General features: G+C 35.2%; 2 protein-coding genes across 2 annotated transcripts in view; one reads left to right on the top strand and one right to left on the bottom strand.

The window, feature by feature from the left end:
• The window catches only part of LOC136820835 (omega-amidase NIT2-like), a 63,226-nt gene that overhangs the window by 9,489 nt on the left and 31,061 nt on the right, over positions 1-22,676 (bottom strand). Inside the window, exons 8-10 of the mRNA XM_067077070.1 lie at positions 19,719-19,801; positions 16,446-16,501; positions 15,929-16,045 (exon numbers count right to left, since the gene is read on the bottom strand). Coding sequence (XP_066933171.1) covers positions 15,960-16,045; positions 16,446-16,501; positions 19,719-19,801 — 225 coding nt within the window. The 3' untranslated portion in view covers positions 15,929-15,959. The remainder of the gene's footprint in view (positions 1-15,928; positions 16,046-16,445; positions 16,502-19,718; positions 19,802-22,676) is intronic.
• Positions 5,480-15,336, top strand: LOC136820833 (protein IWS1 homolog). The gene is made up of 16 exons (XM_067077067.1): positions 5,480-5,623; positions 6,040-6,139; positions 6,701-6,848; positions 7,493-7,559; positions 7,744-7,819; positions 8,305-8,384; positions 9,028-9,157; positions 9,704-9,745; positions 10,258-10,350; positions 10,560-10,625; positions 11,753-11,959; positions 12,132-12,276; positions 12,553-12,818; positions 13,167-13,253; positions 13,853-13,960; positions 14,826-15,336. The coding sequence occupies exons 1-16, from the start codon at positions 5,529-5,531 to the stop codon at positions 14,886-14,888; spliced, it is 1,773 nt and encodes a 590-aa protein (XP_066933168.1). The 5' UTR covers positions 5,480-5,528; the 3' UTR covers positions 14,889-15,336.

Genomic DNA, 22,676 nt, shown 5'->3' with positions numbered 1-22,676 from the left:
ATTCATCTATAGACGTTTGTAAAGGTTATTCAATGAATAGAAAAGGTGTTGATGAATTAATTTTAAAACAAGCTTCAAGTTTCTCCTTCAACAAAAAACAAAACTATTTATATATTAGATCCCTGTGAAAATTTTTTTTGGTTTAGCTTGAATTATACTGTACGAGAAAAGCAGGGATTTTTTGCTCAGGTTTTAAAGCTTAGTAGATAGTACTAATTGTTGGTTTGGTAATATTAAAGGTTTTGTTTTTGAATAAGATTGATATCATTTACTGACTCATCAATTTTTAATTCACAAGCTTTTTCACATTGGATCGACATGGATTTTTTACATGATAAGGCTATCTTAAAGAATTAAAAATTTGAATTTGAATTTTCGGTAAATATCTCCCAAACAGCAACTCTTCGCATTGAACCAAGACTGGAACGCATGTGGACGAGAATGAGGTTTCATAATCATATGCATTTTGCAGAACGATCCAAAGTCAACTTTCCAACTTTCATTTCTACTTAGGGATTTTTAATTATTCTTTACGTTAAGTCTACATTGTCAATAGGGAAGATTTTGAAGATATTGCTTGTGTCTTTTTGAAAAAAAATAGACGGTGCTCACAATTATAATTTACAGGCTTCGGTTGCTGGAAGCGCTTGGTAGACTTGCAGCACACCACTGTGGAAGCGTTGCGAAAAAGCAAAACGTTGCGGAAGGTTGCAATCCTCCGGAACTCTGCAATTTGCCGAACTGGATTAGATTTTATAATTTTCGGCAATGTTTTGCTTTTTGTCACGCTTCCACAACACAAGTTAGAGCAAAAATTTCTATTATTGGTACTCAGAGTTTGAAATATTCTTTGAAAACTCAACCTCTGATACTCCGGGTAACAAGTTAGAGCAAAGAGTTTTTCAAGTGTTAAATGAAAAGCACCCTAGAAAAATTAGTACTTGAGATAATTTGACTTCTGTCATCTTAAGTTTGACACTTCAAACAGTTTTGAGTGGGTAGCTCCTTGAACATAACTTATCATTTTGAGAAAGAGAGAGTCGCTCATGTAATCGAAGATCTGGAATACTATCAAAATCAAAGTAGAAGTAAGTTTGAAGATATTCAGTCTAGTTAGATAGAACTTTTCTAGATCATCTGAAGCACAGATAGATTTACAAAACAACAAGATCTTATAGGTTCACTTAGGCAAAATTCGGTATGAACACGTGTGTCTGGAAGACCCTTCTTGAGCCAATGAGAATCTTTGACTGGGTTTCAAATACATCATATTTCAAGAGGTGGATTTAACAGTTGCAATTAAAATTGGGCGTGCACAATTCCATAGTTTCAATAGACGATATCGGCTTAACGTGAAAACTCAGATTTGATCCCCGAATATTGCCCACAATGCTTTGTGCGGAAAAAATTTCACCATGAACTTTTTTCCGCGCAAAGTATTGTGGGCAATATTCGGGGATCAAATCTGAGTTTTCACGTTAAGCGATATCGCGGTCTATTATTTGAAGGTTTGGATTACAGAGTCTCGTCAGATTGTGTCACAGACTTTTGGAACTTTTTAGGACGGTCTAAAAACCATGAGATTGGGAAGATATTTCATCAATAATATCATCTGATTCAGTCCAGCTTTCAAAAACAATCAAAAATTTCCCCTCATCTACCGAAATGTTTTTTCACCGGGTTTTACTCGTGATATTCATTGTGCAATGTTTTGTGCGCCAAGAGTGGCATATGTCATGTCCGGTGTTGTTTATTTGGCATCCGGTGAAGAAATTCTCTACCGAAAAGCTAAAGCTCTGGTGGGTCCAACCAAATTCTATTCCGTATTTACGGGAAAGGCAATTGAACCCGACTAGTAATGCGGTCCATCAAAGGCCGACTATCATTCCTCTCTGATGGAAAATTATCCCACTGCTTTAGAGTTTGAGAGTGGGCGACGACCAATCAGCAATCGGAATATCAGATAAGGTACACGTTTTTTCTTTTATTAGAACCCAGTTTATAAGAACATTGAGGTTGAAATTCGTCGAAAAATTAAGAACATCGTAAGAACATGCCCAGCCTCAGTTTGGAAAAAAATGACAAGAAACTACAATTTTTTCCTCTTTTCAAGCAGTTTTAAACAAACTTAGGAATGGATTTTCTAAATCGAGAGTCAAATATTGTCCAAATTTTACCAATTTTAAGTTCTCTTTATTTTGCATGATATTGTCGATTTAGAGTAGTCTGAAAATTTAAGAACGCATCTAAGAACATTTCAGGCTGAAAATTGCTAAAAAAATAAGCACATCCAGGCTCAGCCAAATTTTAGATGTTCTAATAGAAAAAAAAACGTGTATGTTAAAACAATGCGTCATTCATATCATGAACAGAGACAGTCTAGTAAACTCCTGTGTGGTAATGCTGAGAAAAAAACAAACGCGAGACAATTTGAACAATTATGTAACAGAGAGAAAATTTAACACAGCTTATTTCCCATCTCCGTTCAACTGATATCCCTTGATATGCTTGTAGTGGGGGGCGTACGAGATTTCGGTATTGCGGAAATGGGCTTGTTTTTGTGCGGAATTTCGGTAATCACGTCAAAACACTTCGGTATTTCGGAATCCAAAAAGACTTCGGTTTCGGAAAAATGACTTTTTTTACTGCGGAAATTCGGTCTGAAGAGCTTTACTTTCGGTTTTTCGGTATCCGATTGTGTGCTTCGGAAATAATACTGAGGTTAAGCATACCAGGATAATCACGATGACGGACGAAAAAATACGAAATTTGATTGGTTGAAACTCACTAGCCTGTTTAATTTTCATGGTCGTGATTTTACCAATTTGGGACTTAACCTCACTAATTTCTATCCACAAAAGACGCTTTCTGAATCAATGACGTCAAGCACAAGCGCGCGCTAGATCCTAGCGGCGTTCGCGCGCACATATGATAGGTATAGGTCGATCTGTCAAGTTGTTGATAGGGGTGTTGTAGTTCTTTTAACTACCTTTACCCATTGAGGATTTTAATTTAGTTTATTTAAGTTTCTGTATCCAGCCTACTTAACTTGTGGGTGGAATTTCTGATTAAAAACATATTATGGGTATAGGTATAGATTGCTCCACAACACAATCTTATTTCATTCGCGGACCTTTTATAAGCAGTGAAAAATTGAAGCTTTTTCAAAACGGACCAAAGCTGGTACGATGAATGGCACGATGCCTCGAGGGCTTTGTGAGAAGGTCAACATTTTTATAATAAGGCGTTAATATTTTACTTAGAGTCAAATCATCACCTATCATTCGGAACGATGAAAATCCAGTTCTATAACAGGGTTCCCAGCGGTCAGGGAAAACTGGAAAATGGGTTGTTTTTTGAAAAAGTCAGGGAAACCTGGAAAGGTCAGGGAATTTCGTTAAAATTTCTCAAAAAGTCAGGGAAAAGTTCGGGAGCTTTTTTTCAGAATGCCTTGAATTGATGGTTTTCAGTCAATTTTGAATCTCTATTTTTTATTTTTTTAAAGTCAACACACTTTGACTATTGTAAAGCTGGGCCGGGTTATTTTTGAAATAATTTATTTTACTACACGAAAAATTTGACGTTTTTGGTCAAAAAGATATTTCCTTTCCATTCTAAAGTCAGGGAAAACTCTTCTCAACACTTTTTAGGGAACAAAAGGGTGGATTTTTAAAGCAAAAGGCGTCAAGGAAAATTTTTCGCGCCCGCTTCGCTCGCTTTCTTTTACAAACTTCATTTTTTGAGGTAGGGGGTTAAACTGAAATTTGTGTCCTCTGGTCTCTGTGTCGTACCACCTCTTTGCAGCGTGCGGTGTCCGCGGGGTGTAATAGCTGTACTGTATGTGTTTCTTCCTTTTTTTATTCAAGTTTTTCTTTAAGTGAAAATTATCTACAGAAAAAAATTCGGTATCGGAATTAGTGAAATATTTTTGCGGAATATCGGAAATCAGGTCAAAAATGCTCGGAATTTCGGAAATCAGAAACCCCGTACGCCCCCCCCCTTGTACAGGGAGACTTGAACAGGCTACAAGGCCCTCTCTTCTCATTCCTCATATGTCTTTAAATTGAACCTTCAATTTTTATTGCGAAAGTCTTGAAAAACTAAGTTATTATATATTAAGTAAATTGTCAAACAGAGATCAATATAAAGGGGGAAACTTAGACGAATGATAAGAAAGCGAAGACTTAGAATAATATGATCACATAGAGAAAAGGTGAAAGACGTTGGTAGGGAACTTTTTTGTATCTGTGTCCCTCTCCTCGGCAGGTGTTTTTTCTGGAGCGGATGGATTTTTCTTCTAATGTTGTTTTTGTTGAAGAACCACGTAGAATTTCAAAAAAAGTGAAAAGGGGAAAAAAGAAAAGGCAAATTTTCAAAAGATCAAAATGTGATAATTTGCTAGAATGAAATATATTATTATACTTTGTGTTCATCATAATGGGTAATACTATTTATTATATCGGTGGACAGTTTGTCATACAGCCTGCAAGAACAAGGTTCTTTTGGTAAGTATGAGGTTGATTGGTATATGGTATCCATTGTTTGAAAATGCACCCAAATGGTGGTTAATGCGGTGTGCAGGTGAAAATTTTGTGTCAACTGAATTTTGAAGCTAAAGAGGAACTTGTGAGGTCGAACTTGAACTTCAACTACAATATTAAAATTTTCTGAAATCAACATGGCCTTTTACTTATGATGTTTCCACCATTTTATCTTAGTCACTTAACTAGCTTGCCTTGATACATTTCGCCTGTTGAAATCATCTAAAAACTCCTCTGATTCAAAACTCATCTTTCCCCGTGGAAAAAAAGACTGTCGTATTACAGACAAAGATAAATGGACTTTTTAGGGGTCGAAATAACAGAAAGCACAGACGTCTAGTCCATAGTGGTTAAACATTGGTGACAAGGTTAGACTTAGAATGATTTTTGAAAGAAACTATACAATATATAAAGGTATCTTTAGTTTCGTTTCGTTCGTTGTCGTGAAAATACGAAATGAATAACCGCAAATATTTCACCATCAAGTCCAAGAAGAAGTCAAATAAAAGTATAATTGTATTACAGAACCACTGTAGAATGTTCTGGTTGTCAAAAGCTTATACGATGTACAGTTGACTCTCTATAATTCCATCTTCAAGAAACCAAAAATTTTCATAATTCTTCGAATTATAAAATTTGGATTTAAGAAAAATAGAAGTTCGAATTAAGGAGAGAGTTGACAATCAGTTTTTTAGGGGCAGGGGACCAAAAGCAACCTAGCGAAGTTTCTGTATATAAGTTATCGCAGAAAGTCTAAGGTAAGATGCAATCGCTCGAAAATAAATATTTCAACTACCTCGTTACTATCTCTCAGCTCCACTATCCTCATTGGGATTTCAATGGGAATTTTTATCCCCAATGAGGAAAGGTTCCACCGGTGCTGTGAGACAGGGGTGTATTATGCCTTTCAAATTGTTTTAATAGTCTTCTTTACATTCTAAGAAAAAGAACAACTAGTAATCCTAAAGAAACTTTAATATCACCACGATGACGACGAAATTCTTAACACCACTGGCTGTGGTTGGTTCAAGTGTATCGATATTGTTCTATTTTGCAACTTTCCTGGTTCTACTATGTCACAAGTAAGTACACACGAGTGGAGGTTCAAACTTTTAGCTCTAGGTTTTGATTTCGTGTAATTATCACAAAAAATCAAGTAAACAAAGCCAACAAAGTCTCTGATTAGACAAAAATGTGAGCAGTTTTCAGCCAATCAGATTTTGTTTATTTGATATTTTTTACGCAAATAACAAGGCCAATGTATTGGACATTACTGGAATTATTTAGGTCGACAAGGATACAAACCACCAGCCAGTCCCCCCAACATTTTGATACAGAGGGCTTTTCCAAAAAAAAACCGTGCACTCCCTGTGAGGAGGTCCAACCTTTTGTGACCTACCCCCTTGGAATTCCAGGCAATTTTAGGATAGAGGGGGCCAAAAAAATCTCCCATTATATAGTAATAAAGTAATAAAAAAGTCATCAAATTTCCTTTTAGACAGAAGAATTTTCTATTACGAATGAAGCAATATTACGGGTTAACTCAATGTATCGCTAATTTTATTATCGTACTTGGGTTGAAAAATTTCACTGAAAATGTAAGTACAAAGATAAACTTCCCGTTGTTTTCAATCACGACATGGCCCCCGTCACCGGGGTGCTAGGGGGCATGCTCCTCCCCCCAATATTTTGCAAAGTAATTTTCTTTTACTATACAAAATCTTATATATACCGTTTAGAGGAGTGAAATAAGGGTGGAAAGTCGAAAATTTTCTTCGTCGCCCGACCATGGTGGGCGACATATTTTTTGGCCCCCTCTATTCGATTAGCACGCCGGGGGCCATGCCCGACGGAAACATAAAAAATGACGTATTTACATTAATTCTTGATTGCTTCGTATGTCATCTAGAAATACATCTCAGCCACACCTTAACTATAAAAGGGGGATTGGATCCGAGTTTGCGATATTTTGTTCAATTCGCACCCAGCCCCTAAGATACAACTTTTACCTAGAAATACATTTCAACTCAACCTTAACTCTATAAAGGGGATCATAAAGGGGATTGGATCCGAATTTACGATATTTCGTTAAACTCGCACCCAGCCCCTATAACACAACTTCAAGAACATTGAAGTAATGACTATCCAAATTTTTTCAGGAGTTGTGTCGATTTATTGTTATCATTTTTCAATACATCATGATCAGCTTGTTTGCATGGATTGCTTTTGATAATTACGTTCTTTGGTTAACGTTGTCAAAGAAATGCAAAGATTTTTTACCAGTCAAAGTCATGTTCTACGTTTTCGGTAATTTTTATTGACATTTATGTTCAGTGGATGCTCCCTAATTAATTGCGTAGAAAAATCGCAGGTGATGTCTAGTATAGGCTAGGGTCCCCGGGGGGGGGGGCACTCGATCTGAAAACGACCATACGTTCGGCCCAAAATTTGGCTTCTAAAATCCGACCCTTACAGTGCAGTGAATTTCCATGAAAAATCATACCCTTACAGTGCAAAGGGCGAAAATTTTTGCAATTTTCCAAGAAAACGTGGAATTTTTCCTCCAAAATTGACCAATTTTGTGCCAATTTAACCAAAAAATTGGCCTTTTATCACAATTTCCTACCCTTACAGTGCAGTTCAGTGCAGCTTTGTAATTTCTGAAGAAAAACCTACCCTTAAGGGCCGAACGTCTGGTAGGTCATTTACCTTGAGTGCCCCCCCCCCCCGGGGCTAGGGTAGCACAGGCTAGGCTGGGAGTAGCTTAAATATAACTCAAATTATATTCATCGTACCAATACCATCGGGTACTTTGAAAATTTTCACCTCCACGATAACTGGAAGATGATTAAAAAAAAAGTTGGAGATAAAGCCGTGTTCAGAAAAGCCGTACCAAACTGGCCTAACAAACTGACTTACATCAACTCATATTCTTTCTTTTCCCTTTTCAGCTTTTCCATTACCATTCTTATTTATCTCACTCATGATTGGTTATCTAGTTGAAGGAACTAATCTAAGGTCAGTAACTTTTAAACATAAAGCTTTCATATAAAAATAACTCCTCCCGAGTATAGCATTGAGATTTCAAACCTACACTTATGCGACAAAAGAATTAGCTTACAAATTGTAGTCTGCTCTTAAAACGACATTACAAAATATGTACATTTCCATCTTTACATCTCATTTACTATGTTTTCTTTAGTTTGGCTTATTACAATTGTTGGAATTCGGATCATATCATTTGGCTTATGATTATTCCGTGTGTTTGCTTGGCTGCAGTGAGAATCTTTTACCATTACACGTTTTTTATAAGAACAAACCACATAAGGCTTCGATGGTCGAAACTTTAGAGTTAAAAATATCTAAGGACTCTAAAACACACTACCGCAGTCGATTGAGCCGACTGCTCTTAAAATATGGAGCCATTTTTGGTGGTTGGTAAAATACCGTAAGCGTATTAAAACATTTTGAAAATATTTAACATTTAAATTTAAAAATTGCTGCAGAGCCTCCGCCTAAATTTATGAGAAATATGTACAGTCAACTTTCTCTAATTCAAATCTCTGCTATTCGAATTTTTCTATAATTCGAACCAAAATATTTGTCCCAGCTAAAAATTAGTACAAAATTTTTGTAATTCGAATCTTTCTCGAATTCGTTAAAAAAATATTCTTGGTCACTCGAAGATTTTGAATTAGAATTAGAGAGAGTCAACTGTATTTCGTGTCTCGAAATATAAACACGTTTTACGCTTCTTTCATAGATTTCCATGAAATTCATAATATCAAGCAATTTATATTGCAACAAGAAGAATAAAAATGATCTGCAGCTTGCTTCTTTAAGGTAGGCGGTAGCAGAGGCGTTTGTATTATAAATAAAATCTCTAGGACTTTTATAATGAATATGGTAGAACTTAGAATCACTGTCAATATCAGATATTTTTAAGTTCTTAGTTCAAGTCCAGGGGGGGAGCACTTAGGCAAACTTGAGTACTAGGACGTACCGCTGGCCAATGTCCCTTTTTTAGGCTCTGAAGATATCCGACAAGGTTCCAAATTTACTAATATCCAAAATATGTATCTGAAAGGGTCGACTATTGGTAATTTTTTTAAATTTATAGGGTGGACATTAGAAAATGTTTAAATTTTTTCGTCTACCTTTGGTCATTTTGGTCACTTTTCAGGGTGAAAATGGGAAAATTTATCTATTTTTAGTTCTGCAGGATCCCAAATTCAACAAATATTAATATCTGACAGGGTCCATTTTTCAAACTTCAGCGGCACGTCCCCGTTGGCCTCCAAGGTCAGTGCCCCTTCCATAATCTTGTTTTGCATGTACCAGGCATCTTAGTTAATAACATAGCGCGCATAACGTGTATAGACTCACTACAGTGAGTGTCGATATTTCTGAGATAAAAGCGTTGTTTCAAAGTCAAAGATGGCTAGAATATGAAAAATCACGTCATTCGTCATTGTTTTTAACTCAGATATTTTGCAAGGACAAATATTGTGATGTTGGTTTTACAGACCATGTTATGGGTTTGTCTCGTTCTCACATTTTGGTATCCAAAAGAAGAAACGTTCCATTCCCTGTTTGGTGTCGTCACTTCGCTAAAGGTCAGTATGTTGTAACAATGGTTTACAGAGATCGCTTTTCAACGATCATACAAGAATGCACTCTATAAGAACTTATTCATGATTAAATTTGGCCACAAAAATAATAAGGATATGTTAAGAATATCACCACCATGGAAATTAGCCCCAAATTGATGAATGGGTGACCTCTTTAAAAAAGTATTTTGTTACTTTTACCTCATATGCTAAGAAACTTTCATTCAAAGAAACAATCAGATCAAAAGTTAAGGGGTAGTACAAGAAAAAAAACCCTCCTAGTTCAGCCCCTAAAAACCTGTATGAATAGGGTTAAACAAGTATTGCTTGTGTCAACTAGGGTAGTTACGGGGCGCTGAATCTCTCTAATTCGGTTTTCAAGGGACCAAGAATTTTCTTCGAATTTAAAGAAAGATTCGAATTACAGAAATTTATTTTATACTAATTTCTAGTTGAGAGGACCAATAATTTAGTTTGAATTAGAGAAAGATTCAAATAGCAGAGGTTCGAATTAGAGCATATTAAAGAAAGATTTTCTGTTTTTTTTTTCAGTCTGCTATTACATTCTTCATGTATGCTATAACATACGTCGAGGTAAGTATCCCTTTCCAAAATCTATTCAAAACTTCCATCAAAAAGCTTTTGGAAGCTGTCCATACGTTTTTCCCGACTAGGTGGAATAAATTACATAAAACATGCTATTGTTTAAGCTTTTAACGAATTGAATCTCCTGTAGGTCACGTAAGACCACATTTGAAGATTATCCAAACTCTTGGATTACCTGACTATAAAAAGCAGTTAGGCGTAGCCTAAGGATAGTTTTACCCAACATTTTTGAGCTTGTCAATGAAGCCGAATATTCTATTAACACCTTTCTAACTTAGATCTTTTTTTCAAAAGTGCAAGAGATATATTGAGCAACTTTCATATAAGCATAAACTTTATAAACATAACACAAAGCCGACATTGTTATGCAAAAAGCAAAGGACTGAATTTTGATAAAGCAATGAAAATCCAAGCGCATATAAGTTTCTTCATCAATCAACTTTGTATAATAAATTAAACTAGTACAGCTAGTGTCAGTTTTCGTTTGTGATTAAATCTAGATGTACAAGCATAATGGTTACCATGACATCCAGACCGAATATTACGAAGACCAGAATGATGATGGTGCAATTAAAATGGATCCACTTGAACATGTAAGTTACAGGTCCTTAATTATTACCGTGTCAGAACCTGCCAGAGCCCAATTTTAGTAATTTCAAATTGTCATATTCCAACTTTGAAATAGAACTTTAAAAAATATTTGGACATTTTGCTCAAGACAAAGGAACAAAATATACAGGTGAAATATCTAAAACACCATCTGATTATACCTTTAAAGAAATCTTGTCATCATTCACTTTAGGAAGTCAGCAATCAGAATCTAAAGGATGTAGAAACAGAGCAAACGGGAAGAATAGAAGCTGTAGAGGTAAGAAGACGCCTTAAAGTGGTAAAAATTCTCCAAATTAGGGTTAAAATGTGTGTTGAATGCAGAAAACACTGCAATGTACTGATAATTTCTTTCTTATTCTCGTTTTCTCTGCACAATTAAGAGTGTTCAATACTTGATTAGAGAGGATTAGAGCTTGGTACATAAAAATAACGGTTTATTTCTTCTCAAAACTTTCAGTTTTTTGCTGACGCATTCATCAGTTGATTAGAAATAATTTTTTTCCATTAAAAAAAACCGTAGAATTTCAAGCCTAAATTATCAAATTAAAGAAAATAGATAAACGAACATCTTCATTTGCAATAAAGCAAGTATTAGCTCACCAAAATTCATATTGAATGAGCACAGAATAAAATAGGGTCGCAGCAATATAGCCTTTTATGGCAAAAAGACAAAGCAGATAGTTGTATAAGTCACCTTTGAGTGGGAGTTAGTACATTTTCATTGAAAGTTTCCTAATTTCAAATCAAAATTTCAAAAGATGCTTTTTCAAAGTATTTTTCGCCTTTTAAGGTCATTTTTGTTTTGAGAAAAGGGAAAATTTACCCGTGCGGAGAAAATTGTGAAAACCACGACATAATACTAATACAATAACAAATTTCTCTAGGTAGTGTTTGTCTCTCTGATTTTTTCGCAAGTATAAATGAGTAGGACCTGAAGACAGTTACATTTCAGAAAAGAAATACATGTGGGTAGTAGTTGTGCATTTTTTTTTCACTTAAAGTATGAAGATCCACAAGGTAAAATAATAATTTCTTTAATTATGATTTTCTTAGGCCCTATTTCGTGTCGATTGCATGCATATTGAATGCAATTATTGAATGTTTTGTAGCTGTAATGCACGGTATTCAAAGTGGTATTCAAACTTGTTTTATTTTAGCTTAAAAGCTGCAGTTATAGGCATTCATTATGAAGGAAAGTAACATTTATTACTGTTAGATTTTGGAAAATATTAACCTTAAACAGAGCAAGCATTGAATTAAATTCGTCTTTAGAAGGGTGGTTGAAAACCTTTCTTTTTTCTTGCATAGAAATGGTTGAATATTAGGTTCTAGCGTCTGGGCTTTTTATTTTATGGGTCATTTAACTAATTATTTATTCTTTAGTTCAATGGGTTGGGCCAACAGAACAACCATCATATACACACACCACAAAAACTCACCCATGATATATCACCTACTACACCACAAAAAGATGTCGTTCAACCTTTCGAAACAGAAGCTTCGGAGGGCGGACCTGTTAAAACAACTGAAACGCCCCCGCCCACACCAATCGAAGAGACAGTGCTTGTTCACCATAAACCTAAAAACGAGGTACCACACGATTTTTTCAGTTTTCCATCAAGGTTTTCCTATACTCAGGTGGCTGATTGGTGGCCAACTATATCAAAATTTCTAAAGTCAGAACCCGGTCAATTACCCAGTCGAGTTCAAGTGAGTTAGAATACTCTTATCTCAATTATTACATGTAATTATATTTTATAAGGATGAAAATCAAAACCATCAAGACGATGAAGACTCCAGTACAACGAATCTCGTAGCTATGACAACTAAAGACGAAGATACTTTTGATTCGTTGAAAAGGGGGCATGGGGCAAGCGTGACCAGTAACAGCAATATCAATGATACAGGTACAAGGATTAGGTTTTTAGTTTCAATATGAACCAGTGCCGAAAGAAACATGGTGATATTGGAGGAAGGGGGTGGCTGAGATTTTGTTACATCATGTGGGCACACAGGTTTGGCTTGAAGGGGAAATTTTGAAAAATTTAAGGTCAAGATGGCCGGAAAATGTACCTTATTGTAAAAGAAGGCCAAGTTTTATAAATATTAAGTTATGGTTTTTTTTCATAAAAGAAATCACGAAACAATAATAATGAAATAAAAACAACGTCACTGTTTTGTAGGAAGTGACGCCGAATCAAAATCCGTCAAAAGTACCAACACTGATATTACCGATATCAGCGTCGACAAATCAAACAGCACCACACCTGTAAGGGTGGAAAAAGGCATTGAAGACGAAAAACCTACACAAGAACGCCCATCTCCTGCGCTAAGCGCTGGAAGAGAGAACACTTTCCCAAGCCAAACCACGATCAGCAGTAAACAGGAGACGCGACCAGCTTCTCGAATTTCTAATGTCTCTTTTACAAGTCAAATGGGGATGAATGAGGTATTATTAATTTTTTATAAGGGTATCAACAAATTTTCCTGATTTTGGCTCATTATTTTCAAACTTAAATTTCCCATAAATACTAATAAAAAAAAAAGTACATTAGACCCGTGAACTGATCAAAATGAAAGAGCCAAAATGGTTTCAGATTTATGGTTGGGCAACAAAGAAAATTTACATTTTTACAACTTTTAAACATCCTACCTAAAACGCAATCTGATTGAAATGACCCATACAGTACATAACCTCCAGAGAGAAAATGGTGCAACTTTGAGCACCAAGTTTAGAAAAATCAGCATTCTATGTAATCGCAACAAGTTTCATAAAGATGCATTTCCAATTTTACAGCTTGAAAGTCTATTCAACAATCCTGACTTATTGAGCCAATCAAATTGGAAAGCACGAAGTAAATCACATGCGTCGCCCAATAGAATGGTAAGACTTTGTCAGGTGATTTTCGAGAAGGAAAGTCGACAATCTGACTAGGTGCTAAGATACTTGTGTATTTAACATATCAATAGTTCTACTTGCAACATATGAGATCAGTTTTAAACTTTTCGGGCATTATTATGGTAGGTCTTACTTTGAAGCGCCGCGACCTAGGTGCTGCCCTGTTTTTTTGACCCCGTCCGAATGAAAAAGTCTAGATTGTCATTATTTTTTCTTAGTTGGGGCGTGAACGCGCACTTTAAATAGAAAATATCTGAACATTTGAAGTTACGTTGTGATTAAATTTAATTTCGCGAGGTTCGCTCTTAGGCTTAATCAGGACAATATGTTATCTCTTTGATGCAGAATACACCTTTTCGACCGTAGCCGCCAATTGTCGCCCGGGCATTCTTTTCTGCTTTACCACCCTAAAACTGTCCCAGTCTTTTTTTCGCGCCTTAAGACTATAGAAAAAAGTGTAAAAAAATGGATTGGATCGAGTTTAGGGTGGTAAATTAAATAATAAAGTGGCACGCGCCTGACCACGCGACTACGGTCGAAAATGTTCATTGAAGTAGTTGGATTAAACCTTTTTCTTTATCCAGGCGACAGAAACAGCAAGGCAGGAGGTGCAACAGAAAAAAGTCGAAACAAAAACCATTATTGAAAATAAAGAGGACGATTCAACTGAAGAAAATAAAGCTAAGAACAATGTAAGTACAAAAATTGCGACGAAATGAGTAAATTCTAGTTATTCTGGTTATTGTAATATGATTCTTATGGTTATTATGGTTATTGTGGTATGTAGGAAAAGCTATCTGTCAAAAATTGAAGAAATTGTGAGGTATTGGGGGAAAATACCCAAAAGATCGTAGCAGTCATGTGTGAAATCTTTTTAGCCAACATATACTCAACACCTTTCAATGTTAATACGATTTTAAACTAGTGTTAGTCTAGCAAGCTAGACGACTAATTCAGACATATTAGAAATAAAGCAAAAAAGTAAATTTTAGTCGTCTAGAAACCTTTGTGCACTAACTCCAAACAAAAAAAAAGTGTCAATATCGCAATTAAAATTTTTTCCCGCTCAAAAAAAATTGTTGAAAATAAAATGTGTGTGGATTTGTGTGTTAATAATGTTTCATTTGAGTTGATTTTATTTTGAGTGTTTGTTGTTGCTTAATAAATTGTTTTTTTCGCTACGCAAGTTTCTGCGTAGCTAGGCCCGGTATCTATAAGGCTGGAACACCGGATTCTTCCAGTCGTTTATACAAACTAAATTCCGTATCATTATTTGTGTTTATTATTAGTATTACATGCATTATAAACGACTCCAGTCTAAACTAGTGTGAGGCGGGAGTTCTATAACAAATCACAACCATGACCCTGTTTTTATAGACTGGTTTTTGGCATTCCAAATCCAATGAATTTTCACAAAAATCAACCGTATAAAATTTTCGTCCCTTCCTTTTGCTAGTATTTTTGGACAACTTGAAAAATGAATTTCAAATCTACAGACACAGACACGTCAAACCCTTTATACTTCTTATTCAAATTGATTTCTAACTATCTTAATAGGACACACCGTCGACAAAGCGAAGTAAAAAAGATAGTCGGAATGAATTTTTCGATTTCAACTGATGACAGCCTGAAGATTCCAAAACAAAACATGGCATCAATGCAGAATAAAAGAAGGTGTAAAGTCCAAAGCCTCAATCATGTGGTTTTTAGCATTGCTTCCACAACAATGGTGCCACGCCACTAAAAATTGGGATGCGTGGATAAAGTTCTGTAAATTCTGAGAACCATCACCGAAAGATTGACCTAAATTGATAAAACGTTTTAATGTCTTGTCGAGAGTTTAAAAGCCTTTAAGACATTTACAACGACATTTACATGATATTGCCTGTGAAACACAATTTAAAAATACAAGGACCTGAATAAATGGAACATTACAAAGATGGAAAAACAAAGAAACATTTACCATAAAAACACTAAGAATCCCAGACACTCCTCCGACTGAACGATTCCTTGAAATGACGATTCCCCGACCGTACGATTTCCCGAGTTGTCCGGTCGGGGAGTTTTCTGTCAGGGAGTTATCCGTCGGAAAATGGTTGGTCAGGGAACCGTCAGCCGGTGAATCATCAGTTCGGGAATCTTCCTGAACGGTAAACAATAAATCCAAAGCTGAGTTATGAAATAGATCATGGACTTAAATAAAGTTTAAGTGCCCTGTACATCGTTGTCTGTGTGGACCAACGAAATTTTTTTATATGTTGTGGGTTGAGTACATGGATAAACGTAATGGTTTTTATGGGTAGTTGTTGCGTTCAAAATTAAATTTTGTCCATCATTTTACTGTTTGTATTATATATATTAATGAAACTGGTAAAAATTTATTTCATAGTAATTTCTAGACATTGAAACTTCTAAATTATCCTTCTGAAATGATGTTACGTAATCCCCAAGCACATGCATATTACATATTGGTAATACATCTAATTAGAGCTTGGTAAGAGAACTGATTTGCTCGCGTATTTTCGGCTTTTCTGGCACTTGCTCCTACGCAATGACCCTTTATCAGTGTACTACAACGCGTATTTATGAGAAAATGTGTCCACATCCATAATAAACCAAAGAAACTAAAAAAAACATTTGACTAAAGTGTCTGTTCTTACCAATCTAAAATTAACGGATTATTCGGTGTGTTTACATTTTACTTTGCTCATAAACATCGTGACGTTTTTGTTGGCGTGTCGGAATGCTTTGACGGACCGTTTCGACAAGTTGAAGATCTGAAAAAAATATTAAAATTTGGTTTGATTTTAATAGGCGGTTTTAGCCCATGTCGAACTAATCAGAGAAAGAGATTTGTGATTGTAATTTTATTGTCTTTTAACGAGCGTTGCACTCCTTCGCATGTTTCCGACGTACTTGCTCTATTGTCTTAAATCTGTCAATGAATCTTGAATTGAAATAACAATGACCAATATTTTGTATTCAAAAGTTGATGAAAAATCTTGATTTAAAACTATTTTGCGTCTCCAGCTAAACTAGCGAAGTCTTTCATATTCAATGGGATCGATCAAAAGTCACGTGATATAATGTACATTTTTAACAATCATTCCGCGAACTATATGCAGAAACACTTATTTTCACACAAAAAACAACTACGTAAATTTTAACAAAACTTACCTAGATCAGCATAAATGATTTCTTCATCGATTCCTGCCTTAGCAATCACTTCCGCCCTAAAAATATCAAAATACTTTAGGCGTAGAAACTTTCGCGAGCAGAAACTTTCACGATTTTCGCGAATTTTGGTCCTTTTCGCGAAAGTAAATGTCTTTAAAAATTCTAGGAAGGGCCATTCACGAAAGTTTATGCTCGTGAAAAATTCTTGACAAAATAGAAAATCTGTAAAACTTCAAACTTTGAATAAAATGTAACTTTTATGGCACTTTTTAGCCTGCTAAAAATACTAATAAGTCAAAAGACAAATATTTCAAGCCAATCCAAGAAGTATTTGCCCCTCTAACCCATTTTTTCATGTAAAAATTCTCAATTTTACGTCTTGATTCGCAAAAGTTTATGCTCGCGGAAAATATTTTTCAGTTAAATTCACGAAAGTAAATGTCATAAATTTCGCGATTTTTCGTCCTCGCGAAAGTTTCTGCTCGCGAAAGTTTGTACGCCTAAAGTAATTAAAACAATTTTGTTTGTTTGTCAAGGAAGAGTATTTATCAGGAGTGTCATTAAAGAATAATAGAAGACTTGAAATGCAAAGAAAACATTAAAAACACCTCGGAATTAATTGTAGGGGTTAAAGGTTTTGTTTTAAATAAATTGATATCGTTTGCTCACTCATCAATTTTAATTCACAAGCTTTTTCACATTGAATTGACACGGATGTGGAGGGAAGATTGGTCAGAGAGAGGGAAAGAAAAACACAATATAACAATAGGAGACAACGGCCTGATATACTACATGTGACGGATATGAAACGGGGACACTTATGTAAAACTAAAACCTTTTAACGTGTACGAAAGTACGTTTGGAGATCAAATATTTCTTTAAAAATTCTTAACAAAGCAAGTCGCGAAAGTTAATGAACTAAAAGGATTCTTGAAAATCTATAAAACTTCGTATTCAAATTATCAGAAGAAAACAATACGTCGTAATATGGGGGATATAAAATTTCAAATTATAGCTTGAGCAACTTTAACGAAATAAATGAAACTAGCCGTCCCGACCTCGTCCAAGATGACTTTTTACCATAATTATTAAACTCACAGTAATTTTTTTTTTGAGAAATTAGATTTTTTTTTTTTACTTTTATGAGAAATATGTAAACAATTTCTTCTATTTTCAAGGAAGACGAAGAATAATAATAAGATGAGAGGTGGATGAACTTTTGTCCTGGAGGGAGAACTGAATAATGTTTTTAAGTTTAGAATAACTTCCATGATTGTAATTTAACTAAAACATCCTCCAGATACATGTTGTTTTTTTTATAAGCAAGTGCCTGCACCTATATCAGGCTCGCACTATGCTTAGCATTCTATTGTTCTCAAACAATAGAGCCATTGTTTAGGTGCCAAAAACTGAGCCTGCGTATGCTTATAAACGTTATGCTTATAAAAGAAAAAACATGTAAGTGCTTCTTTTGAATAAAAACATCCAAAGAAAAATCAATGTAATTTATAGTAAAATCGCCATATCGGTTAGACGAAACCAGTATGGACACAAGCATGTCTTTGAGTTCAGAATTAATTCCATGACTGTAATTTAACTAAAACATCCTCAGAAAAGTGTTTCTTTTGAATAAAAACAACAAAAGAAAGATCAATGTAATCTAAAGTAAAATGACCATATTGGTTAGACGCAACCAGTATGGACATAAGCATGTCTTGAGTTCAGAATAACTAAAACATCCTCAGAAAAGTGTTTCTTTGAATAAAAACAACAAAAGAAAGATCAATGTAATCTAAAGTAAAATGACCATATTGGTTAGACGCAACCAGTATGGACATAAGCATGTCTTTGAGTTCAGAATAACTAAAACATCCTCAGAAAAGTGTTTCTTTTGAATAAAAACAACAAAAGAAAGATCAATGTAATCTAAAGTAAAATGACCATATTGGTTAGACGCAACCAGTATGGACATAAGCATGTCTTTGAGTTCAGAATAACTAAAACATCCTCAGAAAAGTGTTTCTTTTGAATAAAAACAACAAAAGAAAGATCAATGTAATCTAAAGTAAAATGACCATATTGGTTAGACGCAACCAGTATGGACATAAGCATGTCTTTGAGTTCAGAATAACTAAAACATCCTCAGAAAAGTGTTTCTTTTGAATGAAAAGAAAAAATAAAAGATGAAAGTAATTTAAAGTGAAATAGCCATATCGGTTACGCGCAAGCAATATGGACAAAAGCATTTAGTTGAGCTCAAAATGATTTCCATAACTGTAATTTAACTGAAAAAGGCGGTGGTTACACGTAGCCGTGGTGAAATTCACCCCGGGGTGAAATGGAAAAATAATTCACCCCGGGGTGAAATGGAAAAATAATTCACCCCGGGGTGAAAATCATTTTAGGATACACTTCGGCGAAAGGCGGGGTGAAAACCCTTTTTCTCAATCCGGGGTGAAAATTTTAACTTATTTTCACCCCGGCGTGAAAACCTAATAATGCATAACTTTTAGATTTTATCAGTACACGACATCGAGTAGCGTTGAAAAACTCTTTCGTCTCTCACACGCGAGCAGGAAAGATAGCTCCTCTTGATAGAAAAAGCTTATTGATGTTAATTTCTAGTATCACCACAATATTATCGCTTAGCCTTCTGCCAATGCAAATTCATTCAGTTTTAATTGTGAAACTGTTGGCCCAAAAACGAGAGTTTGAGAGATTGCAGATGGAGGCTGTTCTTTCAAGAAACATTGCAAAGCAAAGATATCATCGTCTACGTTTGAGTTAAGAGTTTGACAGTCCCTTGTTTTCTGGTATCTCTGGGCTAAAAGAGCCTCAGCATCAACTTTGCTCGCGAGCACTTTTGCACGAAACAACCGGTCCTCAGGACTGGGGTGAAATCAACCCCGGGGTGAGTTCAACCCGCCTAGAAACGATTTCACCCCGCCTAAATACGTGTATACAGAAACAGTGTTTTCTTTATAGACCGTAGTGAATTTCACCCCGGCTACGTGTAACCGCCGCTGCTCCTTTTGAATAAAAACATCAAAAGAAAGATTAATGTAATTTATAGTAAAATGACCATATCGGTTAACGTGTTGATGATGTCCTAAGGTAGGTATTTCTTGTTTGCAAACCCTGTACGCTTCTCTTTCAATATGAACACAAATTCAGTCTTTGTTAGACTTTGATCAGATGACCTGACCTTTGACCCTATCAGAAAGTGAAAATTCAAATATAACAAGAAATATTAAAGAATAACAAAAGTCATACCATGGGTTACATACTGTACTATGACCCCACGCAACATAGCTTGCATTTTCATCGCGAGCTGGTGAGCACATCGCAGTGTACAGCTGAAAGTATAATGAAAATAAATAATAAAATCTTTCAATGTCAACAGTTTTCTGAAAAAGTAGCACTACCTAGTAACAAAAACTTAAAGAAAATAGAAAAAATTTGAAGTACTTAAAATGCAGCAATACCTTTTCCGAATCATGATTGAAAGTGCTTGGGGTTTTTAGTGATAAGAAAAAAGAGAGCCTTAATCAATGATACTTTTTTTTTTTTTTTTATTTAACATTTATTCGACTTCAATTTTTACAAAATTGTTCTTCCGTCTAAACTAAGAATTATAAAAATGAAAATGCAAAAGATATAAATTATTAAATTATTAAATATAGTAAAATTTTTATATTGATTTAAAATGTAATTAAAGAATGCTAAAGACACAGGACTGGCAAGAAATTGAATTAAGGATGAGATATAGGTACAGAGCTAGGCCTGCTGGAAGTCAAGAAAACATGGACGGTAAACAAAAGGCTGTAAGATTAATAAGTCAGTAAAGAAAAAAAAATATTTATACCGTAAAATACATAAATAATTAAAGTAACAAAATATTTATAATGCTAATTATAATCACAGGGATAAAACCCTGGCTAATGCTTTATCAAAATAATATTTTTTAGCTTCTTTATTAAATTCTTCTAGAGTCTTTAAAGATTTTATGTTTTCTGGCAGATCATCATACCAACGAGCTTGACATTGAAATGTACCATCATTAACAACTTTGATCCTTGGTTCTTTGAGTGTACAGCGAAGCTTCTTACTAGGGTTAGAGAATTCGACATTTAGATAACTGGGATGATTTTTATCTCGACGTGACTTGTGAACAATTTTAGCGGTGTTAAGTTCGATGTACTCTTTGACTGGTAGCCAATTTAGTTGAATTACGTCATTTAAAGTAGCGAATCGAGAAAGCACGTACCCAGCTGCAATGTTTTGGATCTTTTGAAGACGTTCTACTTGGTACTTTGGAATTTGCGCATAGACAACATTGCTGTAGTTAAGCTTGGATAATATCATCGTTTCAGCCAGAGTCTTGCGAACATGAAATGGAGTAAAGCGACTGAATTTTCGTAGTGCTCGTAATGTTCCTTGAGAGGATTTGATGATTTCGTTGATATGTGTTGACCATGTTAAGTTATGATCAAGATAGACACCAAGCAATTTAACGTAGGTTTTGTGCTCGATTGATCGGCCAGAGTAGCGGAATAGTTGGCTTTGATTTTTTGGAAAATTCCTCAAGCGTTGAGAATGAAAAATGATGAGTTGTAGTTTGTCACTATTAAATAGTAGGTTACTGTCTTTTGACCACGACTGAAGGTTCTCAACATCCTTCTCCATATCCTTGATGGTTTCCTGCAAGTCCTTGAGTTTACAGTGACGGTAAAGGGTGGTATCGTGAGCGTATTGAATACTGGATGATGTTACTTGATCTGAAAGCTCGACGACATAAAGGTTGAATAACACAGGGCCTAATATACTACCCTGTGGAACTCCAAAATACATAGGTTTTAATGAAGAGGTTTTATCCTCAACCTGTACATACTGTCTCCTCTCCAATAAATAGCTCGATAGGATTTGTAGAGAATCAGAAGAAAAATTCATATCTCGAAGTTTCAACAAGAGATTAAGATGGTCTATTGTGTCAAAGGCTTTGGAGTAATCAATTAGAATGGAAAGAGTTACTTCACTTTTGCTCATTGCTTTCTTGATGTCATCTCGAAGCTTGATCAGTAAGGTAGTTGTAGAATGTCCTTTACGAAACCCGGACTGCGTTTGACGATAGAGAGCTTTATCTTCAATAAATTTACAGAGCTGATGCAAGATAACTCGTTCAAAGACTTTCGAGAGCACAGGGAGTACCGATATTGGGCGATAGTCTTTGATAGGTAGGTCGATTTTCGGAATAGGGCATACGCGAGCAATTTTCCATTGTCGAGGGAAGATTTTCTTGTCAATGCAGTTATTGATGATATTGACAAGTGGCGATGTGATGAATTCCGATATCGGTTTTACAAAACGAATAGAGATATTATCAGAGCCGCAAGAACAGTCATTTTTCAGGCTCTTTAAGATCTGACATACTTCATCATAAGTGACATGATGAATTTTAAACGCGTTTTCGTCATCTATCGTTTCGATATTATCTGGTAATGTTGATTCTTCGTTAGGTTTGCCGGTGAGTTCAGATGCTAATTTGCAATAGTAATCATTCATCTCGGATGGATGGTGCTTAATTCGGGATTTTTGATTATGGACATGTTTTTTTTTGACTGTACCAAAATCAGGTTTTCGAAAATCGTGAAAATCACTTTATTTTAATTATTTCGTCATTCGCATGATGAATTTTCCCAAAATTTTGATATTTATTGAAATTTGGGAAGGGCTTTAAAATGAGCTATTTGAAATTTCAAAATTCGGAGTATTTCAGGATTAATTAATCATGGAGTGTTTTGGATCATATCTCACTCCATGACTCATTATTCGGTCCTGAGGAGGTTTCTATGCATTCCTGAGGTAGCCTAAAATCATAAAATAGCCTGAGGAGTAATTTTTTTAAAGGCCGGAGTGAGTTATGATCAAAACAAACAAAGGACTTTTTTAATCATTTTTCACTCATTTTAACCATTCCCGTTTTCTTTAGTTGGTTCCTTTCTTATCAACTAAACAAAAATCTCAAATCACTTCCCCGATAGATAGACTTGTCAGGAAAATATATACGATTAGAATTAGCAACTAGATTTCAAAAATGATAAATTTGATCCCATTTTCCTCCGGTTTTTTCCAAAAAAAAGAGGTCGATGTGAAAATTCAATCCTTTAGCTACACCCTGATATAAGTTTCGTATATAAATTGGACACGACAAAGGCCAAATATAGAGCCGAC

This window comes from Clytia hemisphaerica, unplaced genomic scaffold (assembly GCF_902728285.1).
Source record: "Clytia hemisphaerica strain Z4C2 unplaced genomic scaffold, Clytia hemisphaerica genome assembly, whole genome shotgun sequence".
Classification (NCBI taxonomy): Eukaryota; Metazoa; Cnidaria; class Hydrozoa; order Leptothecata; family Clytiidae; genus Clytia; species Clytia hemisphaerica.
The sequence above is the reverse complement of the archived record's forward strand: the minus strand, read 5'-3'. Positions and strand labels throughout refer to the sequence as shown.

Excerpts from the sequence above, each read along its gene's own strand:
- LOC136820833 (XM_067077067.1), top strand. The coding sequence starts at position 5,529 with ATGACGACGAAATTCTTAACACCACTGGCTGTGGTTGGTTCAAGTGTA. Across the intron at positions 11,960-12,131 it reads ACCATAAACCTAAAAACGAG|GATGAAAATCAAAACCATCA; the intron begins GTACCACACGAT and ends ATATTTTATAAG. Across the intron at positions 12,277-12,552 it reads CAGCAATATCAATGATACAG|GAAGTGACGCCGAATCAAAA; the intron begins GTACAAGGATTA and ends ACTGTTTTGTAG.